Source organism: Amblyraja radiata, chromosome 21, assembly GCF_010909765.2.
Source record: "Amblyraja radiata isolate CabotCenter1 chromosome 21, sAmbRad1.1.pri, whole genome shotgun sequence".
NCBI classification, from domain to species: domain Eukaryota; kingdom Metazoa; phylum Chordata; class Chondrichthyes; order Rajiformes; family Rajidae; genus Amblyraja; species Amblyraja radiata.
Window position 1 is genome coordinate 20,017,108 of NC_045976.1, and position 21,173 is coordinate 20,038,280.

General features: G+C 41.0%; 1 protein-coding gene across 3 annotated transcripts in view; it reads left to right on the forward strand.

Annotated features, from left to right (window-relative positions):
- rad51ap1 (RAD51 associated protein 1) overlaps nt 1–21,173 on the forward strand; it is a 42,859-nt gene that overhangs the window by 2,803 nt on the left and 18,883 nt on the right. For 2 of the 3 annotated variants that reach the window (XM_033039734.1, XM_033039735.1), the window contains exons 2-6: nt 2,086–2,132; nt 3,229–3,367; nt 7,577–7,656; nt 11,169–11,243; nt 14,238–14,411. In XM_033039734.1, coding sequence (XP_032895625.1) covers nt 2,086–2,132; nt 3,229–3,367; nt 7,577–7,656; nt 11,169–11,243; nt 14,238–14,411 — 515 coding nt within the window. The remainder of the gene's footprint in view (nt 1–2,085; nt 2,133–3,228; nt 3,368–7,576; nt 7,657–11,168; nt 11,244–14,237; nt 14,412–21,173) is intronic. The other variant, XM_033039736.1, reaches the window with a different exon arrangement.

Consider the following 21,173-nt stretch of genomic DNA (forward strand, 5'->3'; position numbering starts at 1 on the left):
ACCCAAAAATTTGACATACAAAATAACATTTCATTTCATGGGGTAAATGTGAAAAAAGTAAATAAATAAACAAGATTTTTTTTTTGCAACTCATGATTCTGGACACACGCTCGGGCTTTCTTTTACAGAAAATCACAATAATCACAGTTTTCTAGGAACAAATTAACTAGCTGATACCCCTATTCCATAACTAAAAGATTTTTGAATTTCTGCAACTGACTTTCTTGGAAAACTCTTTAAAAAATGGTGGGATGAACTGCATTAATTCAGATTTCTCAGCCTGGTCTTCAACAACCGGGAACCTCTGTACCATTCAATCCTTACTGGGCAGGATAATGAGAATGGTAATAAAGAGGGGAAGTGGGGAAGTGATAGGATGCTGGGGAGGGATGATGGAGTCAGGGAGGGATTGGAGCAATTAGCTTTTTATTTCAGATTTATTTATTTCTGATTATGTATAGATCTGAAGTTGGTGCCAAGTGACAGTTTTACCTACGTATGGACTAGGACAGCTGGTGCAACCACAGTTCGAAGAACATGGTGAAAGCAGGAGTTTGCAGGGTGGAAGCAATTTAAGAATTTGACCATAGGTGAAAGAGATAGTGTTAAGGAAAGGACTAGAGAGAAGCATCTCTTGAAGCAATCTTTGAGAAGTATTGTTAAGAAACTGGGGCAGATCTCAGTAGCATTTCAAAGTGCTACAGTATTATACCTCTGCACTTTTATACTATTTTACTTTGGAAAAGTGCCATAATATTGGCTTCCAAATGACATTTCAATACTTATTTATTTATTTAAATATACTAGAACAGCGTGTTAAAATGCGAGTCACAGATTAAGATGATAGCTTTGTCATCTGATGATTTTTGTTTATAGTGATGTTTTTCATTCTGTATACAATATAACATGTGTGAAGTAATTTGTATACAAATATAATAAAAATATTTATGTTCTTTTAAGTTGGTTAGTGTACATTCATGTAGTGGGCGAAGCTGTTTATATTGGGTCGAAATTGGTGTGTCATGAGAGTTGTGGCAAACGTGTTTTTAATATAGAGGCTTGGTTTTCATATTAAGTAAGATTGGGATGTCCCACTTCAGTGGTGTGTGTTATGAAATGTGAAGGGATAATGGAGGGGAAAAAAGGAGATATTGACAATGAATGTGGATTTATTTAGAAATCTGCAGCGTTGAACATTAATATACAAAGATTAAGAGGAGAAGGTAAGAGAAAATATCAAATTGAGTTAGTTTGGTAACAAGTACATTGATTTGGTGAGATGAATTTCCAGGACCTAGAGAAAGAATGGGAAAGTTAGCAAAAAGCTATGAGAAATTTTGAACATTGAAAATTTGAAATTAGATAAAACTATTCATAGTTATGAAGGAAATGAAGAAGGTGTTATTGGATTATGCGCACAGTGTTTTAATGGTCTGTGGAGAGCAGGAAGGTTGAAATGCTTTACTGTGATGGTGAAAGGATTAATGTTTTTGATTAAGTGGGGAGGGTGTTTATCAGGGTTTGGGGTGATGACAGGGAGGAAAGAAATTGTGTTTTAGGGTTGTAGGGATTGTGGAGATGGTATTCAAAATGTGAATACCTGGAAAGGGTTTAAGATTTTCAATATAATACAAACGTATGAACATTGATTATAAAACCCTGAAAAGAATATCACGTATTGTATTGTCAAGTTCAACTAGAGGTTAGTAGAAACGAGGAACTGTAGATGCTTAGTCTGGCAATGGAGGGCGGCCACGACAGAAAAGTCAATATGGGAATAGAGAGAGGAGTTACAATCATACAGCATGGAAACAAGCCTACCCAACATCTATATTCACTACCCTGATGAAGGCCAACATTTCAAAAACCTTCTTGACCACCTTATCTACCTGTGACGCCACTTTCAAGACACTATGTACCTACACTGCAAATTTTATTTTAAAGTTCTTATTATGTAACCACCTTTCAGTTAACCTGTATTTTTATTCATTTCAATTAAAGACGTCTAACTTTGAAAATGGTGGAAATACATAATTCAAATGGATTGTTGAAAGTTTTCACTGAAAAGTTTTTTTTTATCATTAGAAACAAGAAAATTGTAGACTACTCACAGAGTGGAGACTTTGATGATGGTAAGTTTGACTTAAATATTATAAAGTGCTCGTTGATTTCTGTAGAATATTAAAAAATTGGTACTTTGCAGTGCTATGTGAATGTCAGCCCGCTCACTAAAGCTGCCTATGTAATATTATTTCCAAGCAATTTGCCTTATCGCCCTTTATTTCCTCAACTTAAATTTAATTGAAGTATGTGAGTAACTATTGCAATTACTTAAAAAGGCAGAAAAATATTTTTCTAATCACTCATTTTATACTTTCGTAATTACACTTGGATGAATACTTGTTACAAATCTATTGACTTTCAGATTTCACTAGTGTACATAATCTTGTTTTTTTAATTAGACCCATAACCTTTTCTGTCCCTGCATTAAAAAAAAATATTAAGAGCTGCAAAATATACAGGTCCAACACAGATTTTCTGGACAAAATTGCGAGAGCGCACTTGAAATTCCCCCCAGAAATCTCCCTGAAAATGTGGCGCCTAGGCTGGGTGAAGTGGCTGATCTCGACCAGGGAGTTTTCCCCCTGCAAATGGGGCTCTTGAACTTCAGCCTGGCCGGAGCCAGCAGATCCGTTCCCATAGCTGACTATCAAGGCTGAATTTGTTGGCCGGTATTTGGCCCCTCGGCAGCCCAGGTGGACTGTTCCGGTACTGTTCGACTCCTCTAGAAGGCCATGACCTCTGTTGGTCAGGCAAAACGGATAATCCAGAAAAGTTCTGGAACCAAAGATGCTGTAAAATTGGTGGTGGACCTGTAAATGAAAAAATAACTTTATACCCAGCATTTTTTCCAACGTTCTCTGAAGTCTTTTATTTGCGGTTCTTTCTTGCTTGTCTAATCTTCTATCTAGTCTATTTAAATTGGCAATCTCTGCAATTACTACTGTTATATTTACTGAATCATTTCTTTGGTAACTTGAAATATAACTTCAACATAGTTTCTTTATGTATAATATTTCTACATTTCATAAACTTTGACCGAACTGCAGTTAATATTGAGTGTGAAAATTTTAATTATTTGTGAGCTCTGCTGCAATAGAAATTTAAGGAAAAAACGAATGAATAATTAGAACAGTGAATATTTATTAGTGTTGATATAATTTTCAGATGAAGATTTTGCATGTGTGTCGGCTCCTCCAAGTAAAAAGCCTCGTCTAAAAGTTGATCAGAAGCCAAAAAAAGGAAAGAATGTCAAAGATTCTGACAGTCGCGATTCAGAAAGCAAAAAAGAACTGCCTAAGCAAAGGTGAGACTGGTTTGATACATAAGAGGATATCAGTGAGGACTGTTGATAGCTGGGATATCTGTGTTGCCTGATTTACCTCCTAGAAACGCCATTAAGGTCACCATTTATCATTGTTCCCTTTTCTTGTCTTGTAACCAATGAAAACAATTATTTATCAATATTTAAATATTCATGCTGTTGGAAGTATTACGATTAAATGTAATGTCTCTTACTTGAATGTAATTACTGTAGCCCTGTCCTGAGTATTTGAGGATATTTTTCCTCGTAGCTAAGATTTGAAACTTGAGTGCAAAATTGCAGTCACATTTCCGAATTCATGTAATTCTGTTCATTATATCAAACAGATTTAAACATAGAAACATAGGTGCCGGAGTAGGCCATTCGGCCCTTCGAGCCAGCACCGTCATTCAATGTGATCATGGCTGATCATCTAAAATCAGTACCCTGTTCCTGCTTTTTCCCCATATCCCTTGATTCCTTTAGTCCTAAGAGGTAAATCTAAATCTCTTGAAAACATCCAGTGAATTGGCCTCCACTGCCTTCTGTGGCAGAGAATTCCACAGATTCACGAATCTCTGGGTGAAAACGTTTTTCCTCATCTCAGTCCTAAATGGCCAATCCCTTATTCTTAAACTGTGAGCCCTGGTTCTGGGCTCCCCCAACATTGGGAACACTTTCCTGCATCTAGCCTGTCCAATCCTTTAAATTTTTTATATGTTTCAATAAGATATCCTCTCATCCTTCTAATACGAGCCCAGCCGACCCATTCTTTCATCATGCGTCAGTCCCGCCATCCCTGGAATTAACCTGATGAACCTACACTGCACTCCCTCAACAGCAATAATGTCCTTCCTCAAAATAGGAGACCAAAATTGCACACAGTACTCCAGGTGCAGTCTCACCAAGGCCCTGTACAACTGCAGTAGGACCTCCTTGCTCCTAAACTCTTATCCTCCCGCAATATGTGTCTAGTTGATTCCATTGATATTGTTCTAAACCAAGATTGTGTTGTGATAGCTTTACCGATAAACTAGTGTATTCATGATGCTTAAATATTCCACTTTAAAAAATCCACTCAAAATTAGATTATATTGGGGAATATTTTGACAGACGTACTGAAGTTTTTTTCAATGAAAACAATGTGAATTTCTCCATAGATATGCAGTAATTAGTGGATAGTTACAAATTTCCTGCATAAAATTTTCCTGCATAAATTTCCTGCATAAAATGAATCTTGGTTTTGTGCAGCTTGTCTCTTTCTGAGGCAGGTCTGAGTCAAGTTCGCTAATTGCTGATTTCTTTTACTTTGGTTTGATTTGACAGTTTTCACTTATTTCAAGAATTATCGGTTAACTGGATGCACTTTGAATTCAACATTGAATAGAGCCACTACATACATTTTCCTTCTATAATGATAAGTAAACACACCAATAGAAACATTGCCATTTAATGGAAAATAAATTACTCCAAATGAGTATAAGAGTTTTTATTGACACACTCAGTTGTTGATAGGGGCTTCTTCTGTATCATTTGTTCACCAAACGTGACCAGTTCGTAATGGGTGCTCATGTCATAATATTCAGGTATTGTTTGCAATTTTACTTCAATCCCCAAATTCAATTTTGGGGAAAATACTGCCAGTAAAAAAATACCAAACCAACTGAATATCTTCATGTTAAATATTCTGTAAAATCACATAAAGTGAAAATTCCAATAATTGTCCTGGTAGACAAAAATGCTGGAGAAACTTAGCGGGTGAGGCAGCATCTATGGAGCTAAGGAAATAGGCAATGTTTCGGGCCGAAACCCTTCTTCAGACTGATGTGAGGGGGGAAAGGGGGGGGGGGGGCGGGAAGAGGTAAGGAAGAGGAGGAGCCAGTGAGCTGAGGGAGAGCTGAGAAGGGGAGGAGAAAGTAAGGACTACCTGAAATTAGGGAAGTCAATGTTCATACTGCAGGGGTGCAAACTGCCCAAGCGAAATATGAGGTGCTGCTCCTCCAATTTACGGTGGTCCTCACTCTGGCCATGGAGGAGGCCGAGGACAGAAAGGTCGGATTCTGAATGGCAGGGGGAGGTGAAGTGCTGAGCCACCGGGAGATCAGGGTGGTTATTGCGAACCGAGCGGAGGTGTTTGGCGAAGAGATCGGCAAGCCTATGCTTGGTCTCACCGATGTAGAGCAGCTGACATCTAGAGCAGCGGATGCAATAGATGAGGTTAGAGGAGGTGCAGGTGAACCTATGCCGCACCTGGAAAGGCTGCTTGGGTCCTTGAATGGAGTCAAGGGGGGAGGTAAAGCGACAAGTATAGCATTTCCTGCGGTTGCAAGTGAAAGTGCCCCGAGAGGGGGTGGTTTGGGTGGGAAGGGACGAATTGACCAGGGAGTTACGGAGGGAGCGGTCACTGCGGAAAGCGGACAGGGGAGGAGATGGGAGGATGTGGCAAGTGATGGGGTCACATTGGAGGTGACGAAAATTACGGAGGATTATTAGTTGTACATGATGGCTGGTAGGGTGGAAGGTGAGGACAAGGGGGACTCTGCCCTTGTTACGAGTGGGGGGATGGGGAGTGAGAGTAGAGTCACGGGGTATAGAAAATACCCTGGTGAGGGCCTCATCTCTGGTAGAAGAGGGGAACCCCCATTCCCTGAAGAATGAGGACATCTCCGATGCCCTGGTGTGGAATACCTCATCCTGGGTGCAGATGCTGCGTAGACGGAGGGATTTGGAGTAGGGAATGGAGTCCTTACAGGAAGCAGGGCGGGAAGAAGTGTAGTCCAGATAGCCATGGGAGTCAGTGGGTTTATAGTGGAGGTCGGTCAGGAGTTTATTACCTGCGATGGAGATAGTGAGGTCAAGAAATGGTAGGGAAATGTCGGAAATGGTCCAGGTGTATTTGAGTGCCGGATGGAAGTTAGTGGTGAAATGGATGAAGTCAGTGAATTGTGGGTGGGTGCAGGAGGTAGCACCAATGCAGTCGTCGATGTAGCGGAGGTAGAGTTCGGGGATAGGGCCACGGTACGTCTCGAACAAGGATTGTTCGACGTACCCTACAAAGAGGCAGGCATAGCTAGAGCCCATGCGCGTGCCCATAGCTACGCCTTGTATTTGGAGGAAATGGGAGGAGTCAAACAAAAAGTTATTAAGGGTAAGGACCAGCTCCACTAGGCGGAGGTGAGTATCAGCAGACGGAGATAGGTTGGTTCTCCGGTCGAGGAAGAAACGGAGGGCTTTGAGACCCTCCTGGTGGGGGATGGAGGTGAAGAGTGATTGGACATCCATGGTGAAGAGGGAATGGGGGCCTCGAAAATGGAAGTCCTGGAGTCGACGAAGAGCGCGTGAGGTCGCTTTCCGCTTTCCCTCGTAACTCCCTGGTCAATTCGTCCCTTCCCACCCGAACCACCCCCTCTCTGGGCACTTTCCCTTGCAACCACAGGAAATGCTACACTTTTCGCTTTACCTCCCCCCTTGACTCCATTCAAAGACCCAAGCAGCCTTTCCAGGTGCTGCAGAGGTTCACCTGCACCTCCTCCAACTTCATCTATTGCATCCACTGCTCTAGATGTCAGCTGCTCTACATCGGTGAGACCAAGCATAGGCCTGGCGATCGCTTCGCTGAACACCTCCGCTCGGTTCGCAATAACCAACCTGATCTCCCGGTGGCTCAGCACTTCCAACTCCCCCTCCCATTCCGAATCCGACCTTTCTGTCCTCAGCCTCCTCCATGGCCAGAGTGAGGACCACCGTAAATTGGAGAAGCAGCACCTCATATTTCGCTTGGGCAGTATTAACATTGACTTCTCTAATTTCAGGTAGTCCTTACTTTCTCCTCCCCTTCTCAGCTCTCCCTCAGCCCACTGGCTCCTCCTCTTCCTTTCTTCTTCCCGCCCCCCCCCCCCACCCTCACATCAGTCTGAAGAAGGGTTTCGGCCTGAAACGTTGCCTATTTCCTTCGCTCCATAGATGCTGCCTCACCCGCTGAGTTTCTCCAGCATTTTTGTCTACCTTCGATTTTCCAGCATCTGCAGTTCCTTCTTAAACAATAATTGTTCTGGTTCTTTGATTTTGAAGGTTTAGGTTTTTTCTTAATATAGTCATTGACACCACACAAATGGTGTGTGGTGTCAATTCTATTATTTATATTTTCTTCTTTTGCTGATGATTGCCCTTAGATCTTGATTATTTTGCTAGTCTGGTTGCTTTATAACATAGATTGCCGCTTGATGAAAAGATTTACCAAAGAAACTTAAAGACTGCATTCATCTTATCAGTCCAAGAGTCGACTAGTGAAGGTGAGACTGATTCATTTTAACAAAGTACAAGTTTCCTTTGCTAATTTAAAAACAGATTGAAACATTTCATTACATGTTTGTTATGTAATTGGACTGAAATACAAAATAATCTTACCATTAAAATGCATTTGTATTTATGAATGATTGAATAATAATAATAATAATAATAAATTTTATTTATGGGCGCCTTTCAAGAGTCTCAAGGACACCTTACAAAAATAAGTTTGAATAAGAATGAATAAGTTTATTGGCCAAGTATTCACATACAAGGAATTAGCCTTGATGCTCCGCCTGCGACAACGACATATAGTGACACATAACATATAAAAATGTTGAACACATTCATAGATGAAAATATATAATCTCCACCTTTTTAATGGAATAATCTATGGGTACATTCTTACCACCTTTTGGTATAAGAGTGAGCTCACAAGTTATTTTTCAAAGGTTTGTACAACAAATCAGAAACTTTTTTTTTAACCTGGCTGAAGTCTGTTATTCAATCAGAAGTTTTATTCTGTGTTTGTGGCAGTCTCATTCTCTACTGCAAGGACATGGATAGTATTCACTATACCTGTAGGATACACCATATTGAAGCATTTCCTGACTATTAAAGAGCTGAAAGACTTAGTAAATAGCATGCGTTTTTAAATTGGGACCCAGTCAAATGCAAAGAAGTACCACCCTGCAGTGTTCAGCAATGCAGGGCATTGGACATATGTTTTATTTATACCAAATTTTAAAAGTTGCTCTAGTCAAAAGAGTGTATTTAAAGTAATATTGAAGTACGAAGGTGGACAAGCGACGTTTCGGGTCGGGATCCTTCAGACTGAAGCGGAAATCTTCAGTTGGTATCAGAGATTCACAACTAGTTGGTGAATAAGGAACCTATAAAATCACGTATTGAGTTTAGTTATTGATTCTTATCCTCAAAAGATGGATAAAGAAATAGCTGGCAAATGCTAAAAAAGTCATGCTGACACCTATGGCTCTGAAGATGCTGTTTGTGTTGCTACAGTACATTATTGACACCTGAAAACATGCAGAGAAAACAGAATCAAAGTGGAACTTCTTTCATAAAAAGCGCAAGGAAAGATTGTGGGTTTATATGAGATTGTACAGAAATGTAAAGCTTGGGGTATCCTTACAAATACAGTTTCTAACCTGATATGCTTACATTACAATGGTACCAGCGATGCACAACCAAATATAGAGAAAAGGAACTGCTGAAGATGGTTTAAATAAAAAAAACACAAAGTGCTCACCTATTGAGAGGTGTTTAGTAAATATTCAAATTTATATGTTGAGTCTAGATTGTACACTGTCTTCAATTCTGTTTGATGTTTTCATCATGGATATATTCACCTAGTACCAAGGTATTTCTGTTAATATTATAGCAGTTGCTGATAACAAAACTAGGTTGCTGACTGGCTTATCTGAAACCAGTGGTCATTTAAATATTTTCCTAATCAGTAGGATCTGGGTGTATCTCAAAACGCAAGCCTAAAGGGTGCCTAGAAAGTATTGATTCAAAGATCCAAATGCCGTCTTTCTTTACTGATGATTCACAGCAACACCTAAGAATGTTGCTAGATGCCATATTATATACATTTCTCTGGTCTAGACTTGGAAGAAGTCAAGAAATTGAGGTATTTTTCATTTTTGTTATTTAAATTTCATTTGTGGTGTAATGTACACATATCAAAATAATTCTCTTGCACGTTTCAAGGCTTTCTCTGGCAGAGTACAAGCTCCTGTACCAAATGCAGATACCTCTCATACAGCTGAAATTAAAATTGAATCTGAAGTTTACAGTGGCTGGAATGTGTTAACTTGATATGTCAGGGAATGTGCATTCATTTCTCTGATGGTTTAATGCTTAATGTATCATTGTATTAATGTAAGCATTGGGTTTATTCATGGTGATTCATCGATAGTCCTGACACCCTAAATGGGGGTTAATGTAATTTTTCACAGATTTAACTGTACAAATATGCCCATCATATGCTCAGAAACCTATCCTGATGGTATGTATGCTCTGCTGCTGAATGCTGCATGTATATTTTGGCATAGTTTAGGGAAGAGCCATATTTGCACGTTCTAATTTTGTCAAATAATTCTGTTTCAATAGAAAGTGCCTTCCATAATGTTTGGGACAAAGACCCATCATTTATTTATTTGCCTCTGTACTCCACAATTTGAGATTTGTAATAGAAAAAAAATCACATGTGGTTAAACTGCACATTGTCAGATTTTATTTATAGGTATTTTTACACATTTTGGTTTCACCATGTAGAAATTACAGCTGTGTTTATACATTGTCCCATTTCAGAGCACCATAATGTTTGGGACACATGGCTTCACAGGTGTTTGTAATTGCTCAGCTGTGTTTAATTGCCTCCTTAATGCAAGTATAAGAGAGCTCTCAGAACCTAGTCTTTCCTCCAGAGGGGTGGCTCAGTCTGGAAGCTTCGGCTGGGTTGGAGGAGGTGTGGCAAGGGACATGGAAGTAGAGGACAAAGAGTTCTGCCCTGCAGTATTGTGGCCATCTGTCCCAATATGGTTACTGAACATCCCAAAAGTTGATCTGGAGATATGGGAGGCAAAAAGGAGGGAAACAAATTCGGACCTAAAAACAGAATACCATAACCATATATATAATAGATACAGGGAACACCTCTTAATCTTCACAGATGGATCAAAGGACCCAGTAGCTGAAACAACAGGGGCAGCTGTGGTAGTGCAAGGGATGAATGTTGAGATTTGCAAAAGAACAAATAACTATTTGGCAGTGTATACAGTGGAACTGTACGCTATTTTGATGGCAGTTCGGTGGATAGAACAGGTGCAACCATGCAAAGTATTAATATGTAGCGACTCATTGTCTGCAATCCAGAGTATTGGGTCTGGTGCATCCCATAGGCGGCCTGACCTAGTGTATGAAATTCTACTACTATTAAGCCAAGTAACAAGGAAGGGCAGTGACGTGACTTTGTTGTGGGTCCCAGCACACATTGGTGTGGGGAAAAACAGTCTGGCTAGTGAATTGAGTAACAATTTGCCAGATCATACCTTTAAGGAGCTTAAAAGCACAGAGTGCCGATGATTTAGATTCCCAGCTAGATTCAGATGATGTCTATAGATCTTGATTTTGGTGATGATTTAAAAGGTTGTATCAGTTTATTCACCATTAGCTAAACCAACTATAAAACATATTTTCTGATAGTCTGTGTTAATAATTTTTAGAGTGAAGTATTTTTGAATAAATACATATCAATCTAAGAGCAATATAATTAACATTTTACATTGTTTTACTTCTGCTTGAAACACTGCATTGGATTGTTTCTCTGTGTTAAAGTATGCATACAGTATACAGCATACAGTTGTTGGGACATCATATATAGTATAACAGACTTTTTTTAATTTGTGAGGTTGGTGTCACTTGCAAAGCTAATATTTATTGCCCATCCTTAATTCGTAATCTAAAATGTTTTACTTTATTTAATAAACAGCAAATGAATCAGCTGAAGCTACAAACACCAATACGTCATTACATTCAAACTGCAATGAGGATAGCAATTATCTTGGTAAGTTTGCAATAAAAATTGAATCATGCTATGCCACTTTCTTGTGTGTATGAAGGAACTGCAGATGCTGGTTTAAACCGAAGACAGACACAAAAAGCTGGAGTGACTGAGCGGGTCAGATAGCATCTCTGGAGAAAAGGATGTTTCGGGTCGAGACCCTTCTCAGACTGAGAGTCAGGAGAAAAGGGAAATGAGAAATATACACTGTAGACCAAGGGTCGGCAACCTTGTTCTGCAAAGGGGAAGGGACGCATGTCTGTGAGCGGATGGCGGGCCACATCTATCACGTGGACACATGGATCCCGCCACGGATGGCAGGCAACAAATCACGTGTCACATAGATCCCGCCCCTTCGAGGGCGCCCCCTGGAGCATTGGCCAAAGATCATAGAGCGGAGCAAGATACTCCACTATGCAGTATATGCACTATGCAAAATCTGCAGTATCAACAATGCCAACAATTTGCACAGGTTTGTAACTGAAGGTGATGGGTACAAAGGCAAGGAGGTTGTGTTGAACTTCGTTAAAACGTTGGTTTAATTAAGGCTGGGATATTGGGCACTGTGCTATGCAGCGCGAAAGCATGGCAGAGAGCGCAGTCAAGATTTACTAGAACAATGTAGGAAGGAACTGCAGATGCTGGTTTACATCGAAGGTAGACGCAAATTGCTGGAGTAACTCAGCGGACAGGCAGCATCTCTGGAGAGAAGGAATGGGTGATGTTTCGGATCGAGCCCCTTCGGTCTGAAGAAGGGTCTCGAAGCGAAAAATCACCCATTCCTTCTCTCCGGGGATGCTGCCAGCCCTGCTGAGTTACTCCAGCATTTTGTGTCTATTTCTTAGAACAGCCCTGCGGCCTGGTACTTTGGTTGCAATGCTGGAGAATGTCTTTTAGGCTGAGAGGAGATTTGGTTCAAAATCATCACTGGCAGAGGGATTAAGGTGGAACGGGTTGCGGAGTTTGGGCTGTTTGATCTAATGTTTTGATTTCATTGCACAGTATTTTTCTTTTCACAGTCTTGTACAATTTATGTATAATTTATGTTTTGGTAAGCATCTGAACTGAAACAGGTTACGGGAGATACATAAACAATGGCAGTAAATCGACTGCTCTTACAGAAAGCATATGGACAGCAGACACTCCACCTCTCCCATCACACCAAACCAGTTAGATAATTGCATACAATGCCTCCACAGCGTCTATATTCCACAGAGATTTTGTATCTTGTGAATAGACACAAATTGCTGGAGTAACTCAGCGGATCAGGCAGCGAATGGAGAGAAGGAATGGGTGACTTTTCTGTCGCCGTTCGGCGGCGCTCGGCGGCTCCACCATTGCGGCCGCCAGCGCATGCATCCTTGCATCATCGCGCCGAGGTGCCGCGGCCTCGGGCCCGGGAGGTACCGGAGATGATGGAAGTCTGCAGGCCGGATGAATATAGAGAAAGAAAAAAAACGCCTGCGGGCCGGATGATTTCGGGTTACCGGCCACATTCGGCCCGATCCCTGCTGTAGAAGATAATATAGAGAGACATAGAAATGAATAAAAGATATACAAAAAAATACTGATGATAAAGGAAACAGACCATTGTTAGCTGTGGACAAGGTGAAAACGAGTTTAAGACAATCAGACTCAACAAGACAACTTTGAAGCTAGTATAATGCCGGGTAGGGGAGGGATGGAGAGAGAGGGAATGCAAGGGTTACTTGAAGTTCGAGAAATCTACAGCTAGGTTGTGAGCTGCTTAAGCAAAATATGAGGTGCTGTTCCTCCAATTTGCATTTGGTAAAGACATTTTGTACTCCTTACCATGCTCTGACATTTAGACCTGAATTTATAAATCTGGGTATTTGGAGTGTATTTGATAGGATACAGCAATGCTGAACTCATGGAATGTTTTCGTTGAGATTCTTCTCATCATTTCATTCCATTTTTTAGAACGTTAATGAAATTATTGTAAAACCATGAGTTGGAGGGAGAGGGAGAGAAAGAGGTAAGGGGTAGGGAGGGTACGTGAGGAAATAAAACACAAACAGGCAGGCAAATTCCCTGCTTTGTGTAGCAGCAGATTTGAAACAAACCTCTTCTTCTCGTCTGTCTTCCATCTTTGATTTAAAATTATTAATTTATCTAGGATCTAATGCCATTTAGCATGAGAGTTTATATGAAATGTTGCAGAATGGATGCATGTGTTCTTAAATGTTGTGCTGCTTTTACTTTATGTTGATTTTCTCAAACTCTGAGAACATTATGGATTTTTCTACCTGTATTGTGCGCCCTTGGTTATCCAAGACTTGAACTTGCCTAACGAATCAGGAGCCCTATTTTGAAAGGTCTGAAAGTGGCAGGGTCCTTAATAACACAAACCCTGCCTCAAAATCTCCTGATAACTGGCAAAGCTTAATAAAAGCTTATATTGTTGTTAGTTTTAAATATTTCTGACATTAAGAAATATTTAAAAACTATTAGAAATATCTCTAACATTTTCTTAATTCCATCTAATGCACTTTATTGAACAAATCCTATAGGAAAAACTATTCAAATAATTAGAAGCATTAAGGAATTTGCCGCCTTATTTTTCTTCATCAATGTATGAGGAAAATATTTTGACAATCCCAAATCACAGCAATTGGCAACAACAAAGTTGGGATATCAGTAGCATAGAACCACATTTTAATAAATTGGATTAAAGGCGGCAGGGAAATGTCTGCAAAGGGTTGATTGCTAATTAAACTCCAGGATAGAGTCATGGTTATAATTTCTTTGATTGATTATTAAGTTGCAATGGTTCTGATAATTTAGCTTTTTGAATATTTTTACTTTATGATAAAAACTCAAAATGTGAAACACTTGAAATATGACCATCAAAAAGGTGTGGAAATATGGTAGAGGCTAAATGTATGATAGAGATAACATTTTTATGTAATGAATTTATCATCCTATTGAATGATATTTTCTGCATATTAATGAATAATACTATTGTAATCCATAAAGGGTCTTTCTCAACAGGCATGGATAATACTACTGCTGAAAATGAAGGAGTACGGCCTGGACAGAGACAAGCAGCATCTGGAGCTATGGTAAAACAGAGGAAAATACTACTTGATGATCGAGGTAGTGACGGTGAAGGTGAAAAGGATTCTGAAAGTGAACAAGACTATGTGACAAGTAAGTGGTTAGTAAAAAAATTGGATCAAGCAAATGTTTCCATGAAATGTAAATGAACATGAAAATGTTTTTTAAATCCCCAACATTTGTAGTAATGCTTGCTTTTTAAAAAAAAGCAGTGAATTGCTTTACACTTATTAAATTAATATATGTGTTCACCTTTGAGGTGGTGGAACCAGATGCAATTATCAGGTAAGGTGGTATTTGGACAGACACATAAATAGGAAAGGCACAGAAGTACATAATGCTAATGTGGATAAGTAAGATTAGCGTAGATGGACAGAATGGTCAGCATAGATGCGGTAGACTGATGGGTGCACTTCTATGCTGTAAAACTCTACGACTTTATTGATGGATCTTTTTTTAAAAACATTAAAGGGCCTGTCCCACTTTGCGATTTTTTTCGGTGACTGCGGGCGTCAGTAACTGACGCCCGCAGTCGCCGAAAAACTGTCTAGTTGTACAACAATCTACGACAGGCCACGACACAGTTGACGTCAAGCTGTGACAGTCTGCGTCAGCCAACGTCACAATTTCCAGGACCTCAACAGCAACAATATATACGACAGTCTACGACAACGCCTACGATATCCTGCGAGCGCACAGACGTCAAAGAGCGACAGCCGAAGTCAACATAAGTCCACCCGCGACACGATATGGCAAGATACGACTGGCTGCGTCACTGTCTATGACATCTTAGGACAACAGGTTGAAGCATGATGATGCAGGCTATTGCAAAATGAATTAGCCGAGGTCATGACCTTGCGTCACCGGGCATCACCCGCAGGACAGCCTACGTCAGTGTGCGACAAGGCCCCGACATGAGAAGTCAATTAGCGTCAAGCCCGGTGTCGCGGAAAGGTTTTGAACTTTCCAAAATCCAGCGGCGGCAAGGAGACACCACGCGTCATTACATGCGTTACCCCGCGTCACGCCGCGACAACCTTTTTTCAGGCTGTCACCGAAAATGTCGCTCAAGTGGGACAGGCCCTTAAGTGAATAAAGAAAGCAATTTGAAATGCACAATTTTAAATACCCAAAGAAACCTAAGATTAACTAAAATTATTTGGAACGTCACTTAAAGATTTAAATGCAGTTATCATCATTGAATCACTATTTTTCTGGACTCAATGATGTGAGGCACCAAACATTTCTTGTGTCTTTTGTACATTCATTATACAAATGTAAAATGTAACATAACTGAAAGAATGCTTTGAATGATAAGATCAACAGGTATCTGGATTCAGCCACTGTAAATTTAAACATAAAATTGCATGCAGAATAAGATTCTAGTTCTTGTTCAGAACCATTGAAATTTGATTTGATTTGATTCGATTCCTTTATTGTCATTCAGACCTTTCGGTCTGAACGAAAGTTCGTTGCCTGCAGTCATACACAATAATAATAATAAATAACAAAACATACAATAAACACAAATTAACATCCACCACAGTGAGTTCACCAATCACCTCCTCACTGTGATGGAGGCAAAAGTCTTAGTCTCTGTCTCTTACCTCCTTGTTCTCCCTCTGCGCTGAGGCGATCCAGGCCGAAGATGCCGCCCTCCAGTCCAGCGGACCTCCGTAGTGATGTAGCCGCTGCCGAAACCCGGAACGCCGTCTATGCTCCTATTCGGCCCGCCACAGCCTCAGCTCCGAGTCGGGCCGCTGCCGAAAGCTGGAACGCCGCTCAGCGAGTCAGGCCACCGCAGCCTCAGTGAGTCGGGCCACCGCTGCCTCAGCCCCGAGTCCCGCAGCCTCAGCTTAATAGGGAATTTTTTTTAAATGTGAATCAAGTCATATTAATTATTTGAGAGGTAGACAAAAATGCTGGAGAAACTCAGCGGGTGAGGCAGCATCTATGGAGCGATGAAATAGGTTACGTTTCGGGTCGTGACCCTTCTTCAGACTGATGTGGGGAGAGGAAGAGCTCGAAATTAGTGGTTGCCCGGGTGCCATTGACCACCCAAAGTGCTGCCGGGCAACCTAAACGCCAACTCATTTTGCCCGGCTTGGCAAGCAAATACTGGTTTATACCGATAGACACAAAAAAACTGGAGTAACTCCGCGGGTCAGGCAGCATCTCTGGAGTAAAGGAACGTGACGTTTCGTGTCGGCGGCGGCGGCTGTATTCCTCTAGTATCTTTGATTGCGGGGCAAAGATACTAGGTGCGTGGTGACGAAGGGTCGGAGCGAATGACGAGCCCCGAACAGCGGCTCCATCTCCTCCTCCTCTCGCACCCTGACCGGCGGAAGGAGGCCTCTCTCTCCCTCCCTCTTCCCGGCCTCGGCGTGCGAGAGGGGTTGTTTTGAAAGCGCCGTTAATGGATTTGCAAGCAGCGGCTGCTATCGCCCTGATAACGGCCGCTACCTGCAAATCCGCCAACGGTGCTTTCAAAACAACCCTCTCGCATGCCGAGGCCGGGAAGAGAGAGGGAGAGGGAGAGGGATGTCTCCTTCCGCCGTCTGAAGCAGCTGCACCAAAGGTCCTATAGCTATAGGATCTTTGAGCTACACTGCTCGGCCCCGCACCTTCCTGTCGGCTGGCGGAGGAGGGGAGGTGGAGGCGACAAGGCGACGGCACTTTGGCGTTGGACAGGGACGGCCAAGGCAGCGGGGCGATGTTGTCCGAGGAGCGCTGTTCTTCCTTCCCCCCCCCCCCCACCTCCTCTGCCCCTTCCCCCCCCTCTCTCTCTCTCTCTCTCTTGTACGCACCCCTCTTATCCTGGGACCCCTCCTCGCCATCCCGCACTGATCCCCATTCCCTCCTCTATTCAGTCCTCACTGACATCCCCTGTGCTCCACTCCCCATATACCCCCCCCCCCCCCCCCCCAATCCATTCATCACCCTACCCACCTCGCATTGATTCTCCTGCCCCCCCCCGACCATCCATCCTACACTGGTCCCCCAATTCATCCTGTACTGACCCCCCTTCCCATCCATCCTGCACTTCTCCCCCCATTCATACTGCACTGATCCTCCCATTCATCCAGTACTGACCCACCCTCCATTTACCCTGCACCAATCCCCTCATCCATCCTGTAGTTATCTCCCCATTCATCTTTTACTGATCCCCTCATGCATCCTGTACTGATCCCCTCATTCATCCTGTACTGATCCCCTCATTCATCCTGTACTGATCCCCTCATGCATCCCATACTGATCCCCCATTCATCCTGTAGTGATCTCCCATTCATCCTATACTGATCCCCTCATTCATCCTGTAGTGATCCCCCATTCATCCTGCACAGACCCACCGATCCACACTGTCCTGACCCCCCCACCATTCATCCTGTACTGATCCCCCCATTTATCCTGTGCTAATCCGCCCCCCCCATCCATCCTGTACTAATCCCCCCATTCAAGAAGAATGGGGGGAACAGTCTGAAGAAGGGTCTCGACCCGAAACGTTGCCCATTTCCTTAACTCCATAGATGCTGCCTCACCCGCTGAATTTCTCCAGCATTTTTGTCTACCCCCATTCATCCTGTACTGAACCCCCATTCATCCTGTACTGATGTTTAACCTGTCAGATGGGTATGAACGGTTTTAACAACTACGTACTGCATCTTTTCCAGCCATAAACAGGATTTCATCAAGAAGGAGCCTCTCCAAGCACTCCACCATCGTCTTGTGGCAGTGCAGACTTCTGTCAGATTCAATTGCAAGTACCAAATTCACAGACCCCAAGAAAGAGGGCAAAGTGTGAAAAAACACAATTTTGACATATATTGAAATAAGGGTTAAAAAAAACCAGTCCAAATGAGTTTTTTTTTGGGAACATAATTTTTCTGACAGAAGAGATACCAATAAACAAATGACACCCAAGAAGTAGGTTCATAGGGCGGGTGCACAGTAGGCCCCTCTGGCCCACGAACTAACATAGTTTTTGACCATGCACGAGCATGGCCACGAGTAAGATCAAAATGTAAATTATACAAGAAGAAGCTAGTGTGAATTATCTTACTGTTTGTACTACTACAATAAAGAAACTATTAATCATGAGACTGTTTTTGAAAGATGTATCTTTCGACAGCATTGAATGTCTCATGGAGAGCTTGTGAGTGCGTGTTAATTACCTTCTGATTCTCAGTCATCAATTAAAGTGGCTATCGAGGAAAGAATCCTTGAGACGATGTCAAATCTGTCACTACAGTATGCAATACTCAACCTCTGATGTCTCACCATCAGTTTCAATGAGAAATGGCAGTGCTCGTTTTGTTGTTGGACAAGCAACCAGAGGTCTCGACCATTATTCCAGAGACATGAATCAGAATCCCAATATAGCAGCTGGGGAATTTAAATTCAAATGATTAAATAATCCAGATTTTTTAAATTACATTATTGTAAAATCCAATCAAGTTTACTCGTGTCATTCAGGGATGGAAATGTGCCCTCCTTGCCCCGTATATGGTCCTTCTGTGACAAGCAACAATAATGGACAGGCATTAACTGCTGCCATAGCCATGTCCTGTGAAAAAATAAAACAAAACTGGGGCTAGTTAATATAATAACATTACTTCATTTGATCTTGTGGTGGGCTTTAGCTGTTAACTATCACAAATCACATTGCATTATGTGTATGTGGCTCATGATGTAGAGCCAGAGTTAATTTAGTACAAAAACTCGTTTTTAAAGACGTTAACAACAACAATTGCACTTCAAAGTGTTTTAGGACAAGGAAGTTATGGTTTTAACCTTGTCCCAGCTCTAATTATCTATTATTTCTTTGGTTTAAATTCATTTAAATTGCAATATTTTTAATGATGGTTAGTATCTGACATCCTGGAAAAGTATTTAAGTTCAAGTCTAAATAAAGATGCAATCAATCCATTACTGGGTATGTTTGTCTGCACGTACTGGGTATTTAAACAAAGAGTGAGAGGAAGGTCAATGTTGTTGGAATCAGAATGTGGTCAAACTCAGCCTCAAGATATAATTCTCATAAGAAAAAATGAGCCATTTGTGAATTTTTTTTTTAAACCAATAAAATAATTTAACAGCTCACTTTTCATTGATTTGCTGATGCATTGTTCAGCTTGAAGCATTTCTCAGATTGGTCTCACAATTGCCGATTATAATTGTTTTAAAAGTATTAGTAATAGAAATTGATTCTTTTGGAATTAATTTTGTTCCATTGCTGTGATGTCCAAATGTTAAGTACTTGCTTGATGGTCACTGGTATTTTAAACAAATGTGTAATGGTAAAGCACATTGGAGTATTGTTCGGAGCAGAATAAAAAGCAAACAAAATTAAAAATTATACAAAGTTAACAAGTTTAAAAATAACTTAAAATAAAAAAAACATGTTTTCTTATCAGTATCAAAAACAATGGAGGAAAGGTTTTGCATTTATATACTAACTTTCAATGCTACACGATCTATAAATGTACTTTATAAATGATCGTAAATTTGAAGGGTGGTCAATGTGGTAATATAGGAGGAAAGGGAAATCATTTTTTTGTACCTTTCTGCCACAAATAACAATGGGATACCCGAGCACATTTACAATGTTAGTTCAGGAATAAATAAAGCTGAGAGGAATCCATTGTTTTCTTCACATAGTGCATTATGAACATTTATATTCTCCCTAGTTCAGAAATGGAAACTCCTTAGTTTAATGTTAGTCTAAAAATTACTTTTCACTTGTGCAACAGTCCCTCAACACTGCAGAGAAGTTTCATTACGTGCTCAAGACTCAAGATCCTTGACCTTTCTTGCTTATGCCAATAGTTTTGAATTATGAAAAACTTAAAAAACATATTTTAAATGAGCCTACCTTTAATTTTACCTGTCAAATTATTTTCAGTTTATTAAAAAGTCCAAATAAAATTGTAGACTTAGCTAGAATGCCTATTTTAAGTGGTATATTCCCATACTATATCCCATGACATGGATCACCAGACATTATCTGTAAGTACAATGAACTACATCAAAACAAATAAAATGCACTGGTTGCAAATTGATGACATATCTCAGAGTCCTTTATGGTTTTTTTCAAACAGTTGGCTCTTTCCCTTGCCCATAGTAAATTCTCTCCACAATGGTGTTGTCAGAGAGGCATGGTTAGGTGGATATTGAAATTATTTTGACTTATTTATATAATCTTATTCATTGTGTACAGTTGTATTCAAATGTTATGCAAATCCCGCATATTTGAAAAATAACTTAGGCTGAGGTAAATATGGTTCTTTAATTATTTCTTCAGAACAAACATGTACAGCAAATCTGAATAGGTTATTCACAATGCATAGCAGAAAGCAATGCCCTCTGTTGCAGGCAGGGGTGCAGTGCTACCGGAGCTCACCGGAGTGCCGCTCCGCCTCGGGCACCTCCTGTTTAAAAAAAAAAAAAGGCCAAAAAAAACGGGGAATTTTAACGAGCGGGTGTGTGGTTGGGGTAACCTGATTAAAAAAGGGGGAAGGGGAAGAATCATCACTACTGATGTATCTTGCCTGTAGGAGGGGGGGGGGGAAGCACTAGGACCCAGCTGAGTCAGACCACGTGCTGTCTGCATTGTGTAGATTGTGGGCCTAGTGCTGAGCCTGGAACTCTGGTGAGGTGACGAGTGTGTGTGAGTGAGTGAAGGCCCAGAGCTGTGGGAGTGTCAGGGTGATTTAGTGCCCGGCCGCCACCTCTGTAAAAATACATGATTACCGTCTTTTTCTTTACTTGCTTGATAATTATATTTCATGATAATTAGTGAGTGCAACCGTGCAATATTTTGTCATATTATTAAATTAAGTATTATAGATTTTATTG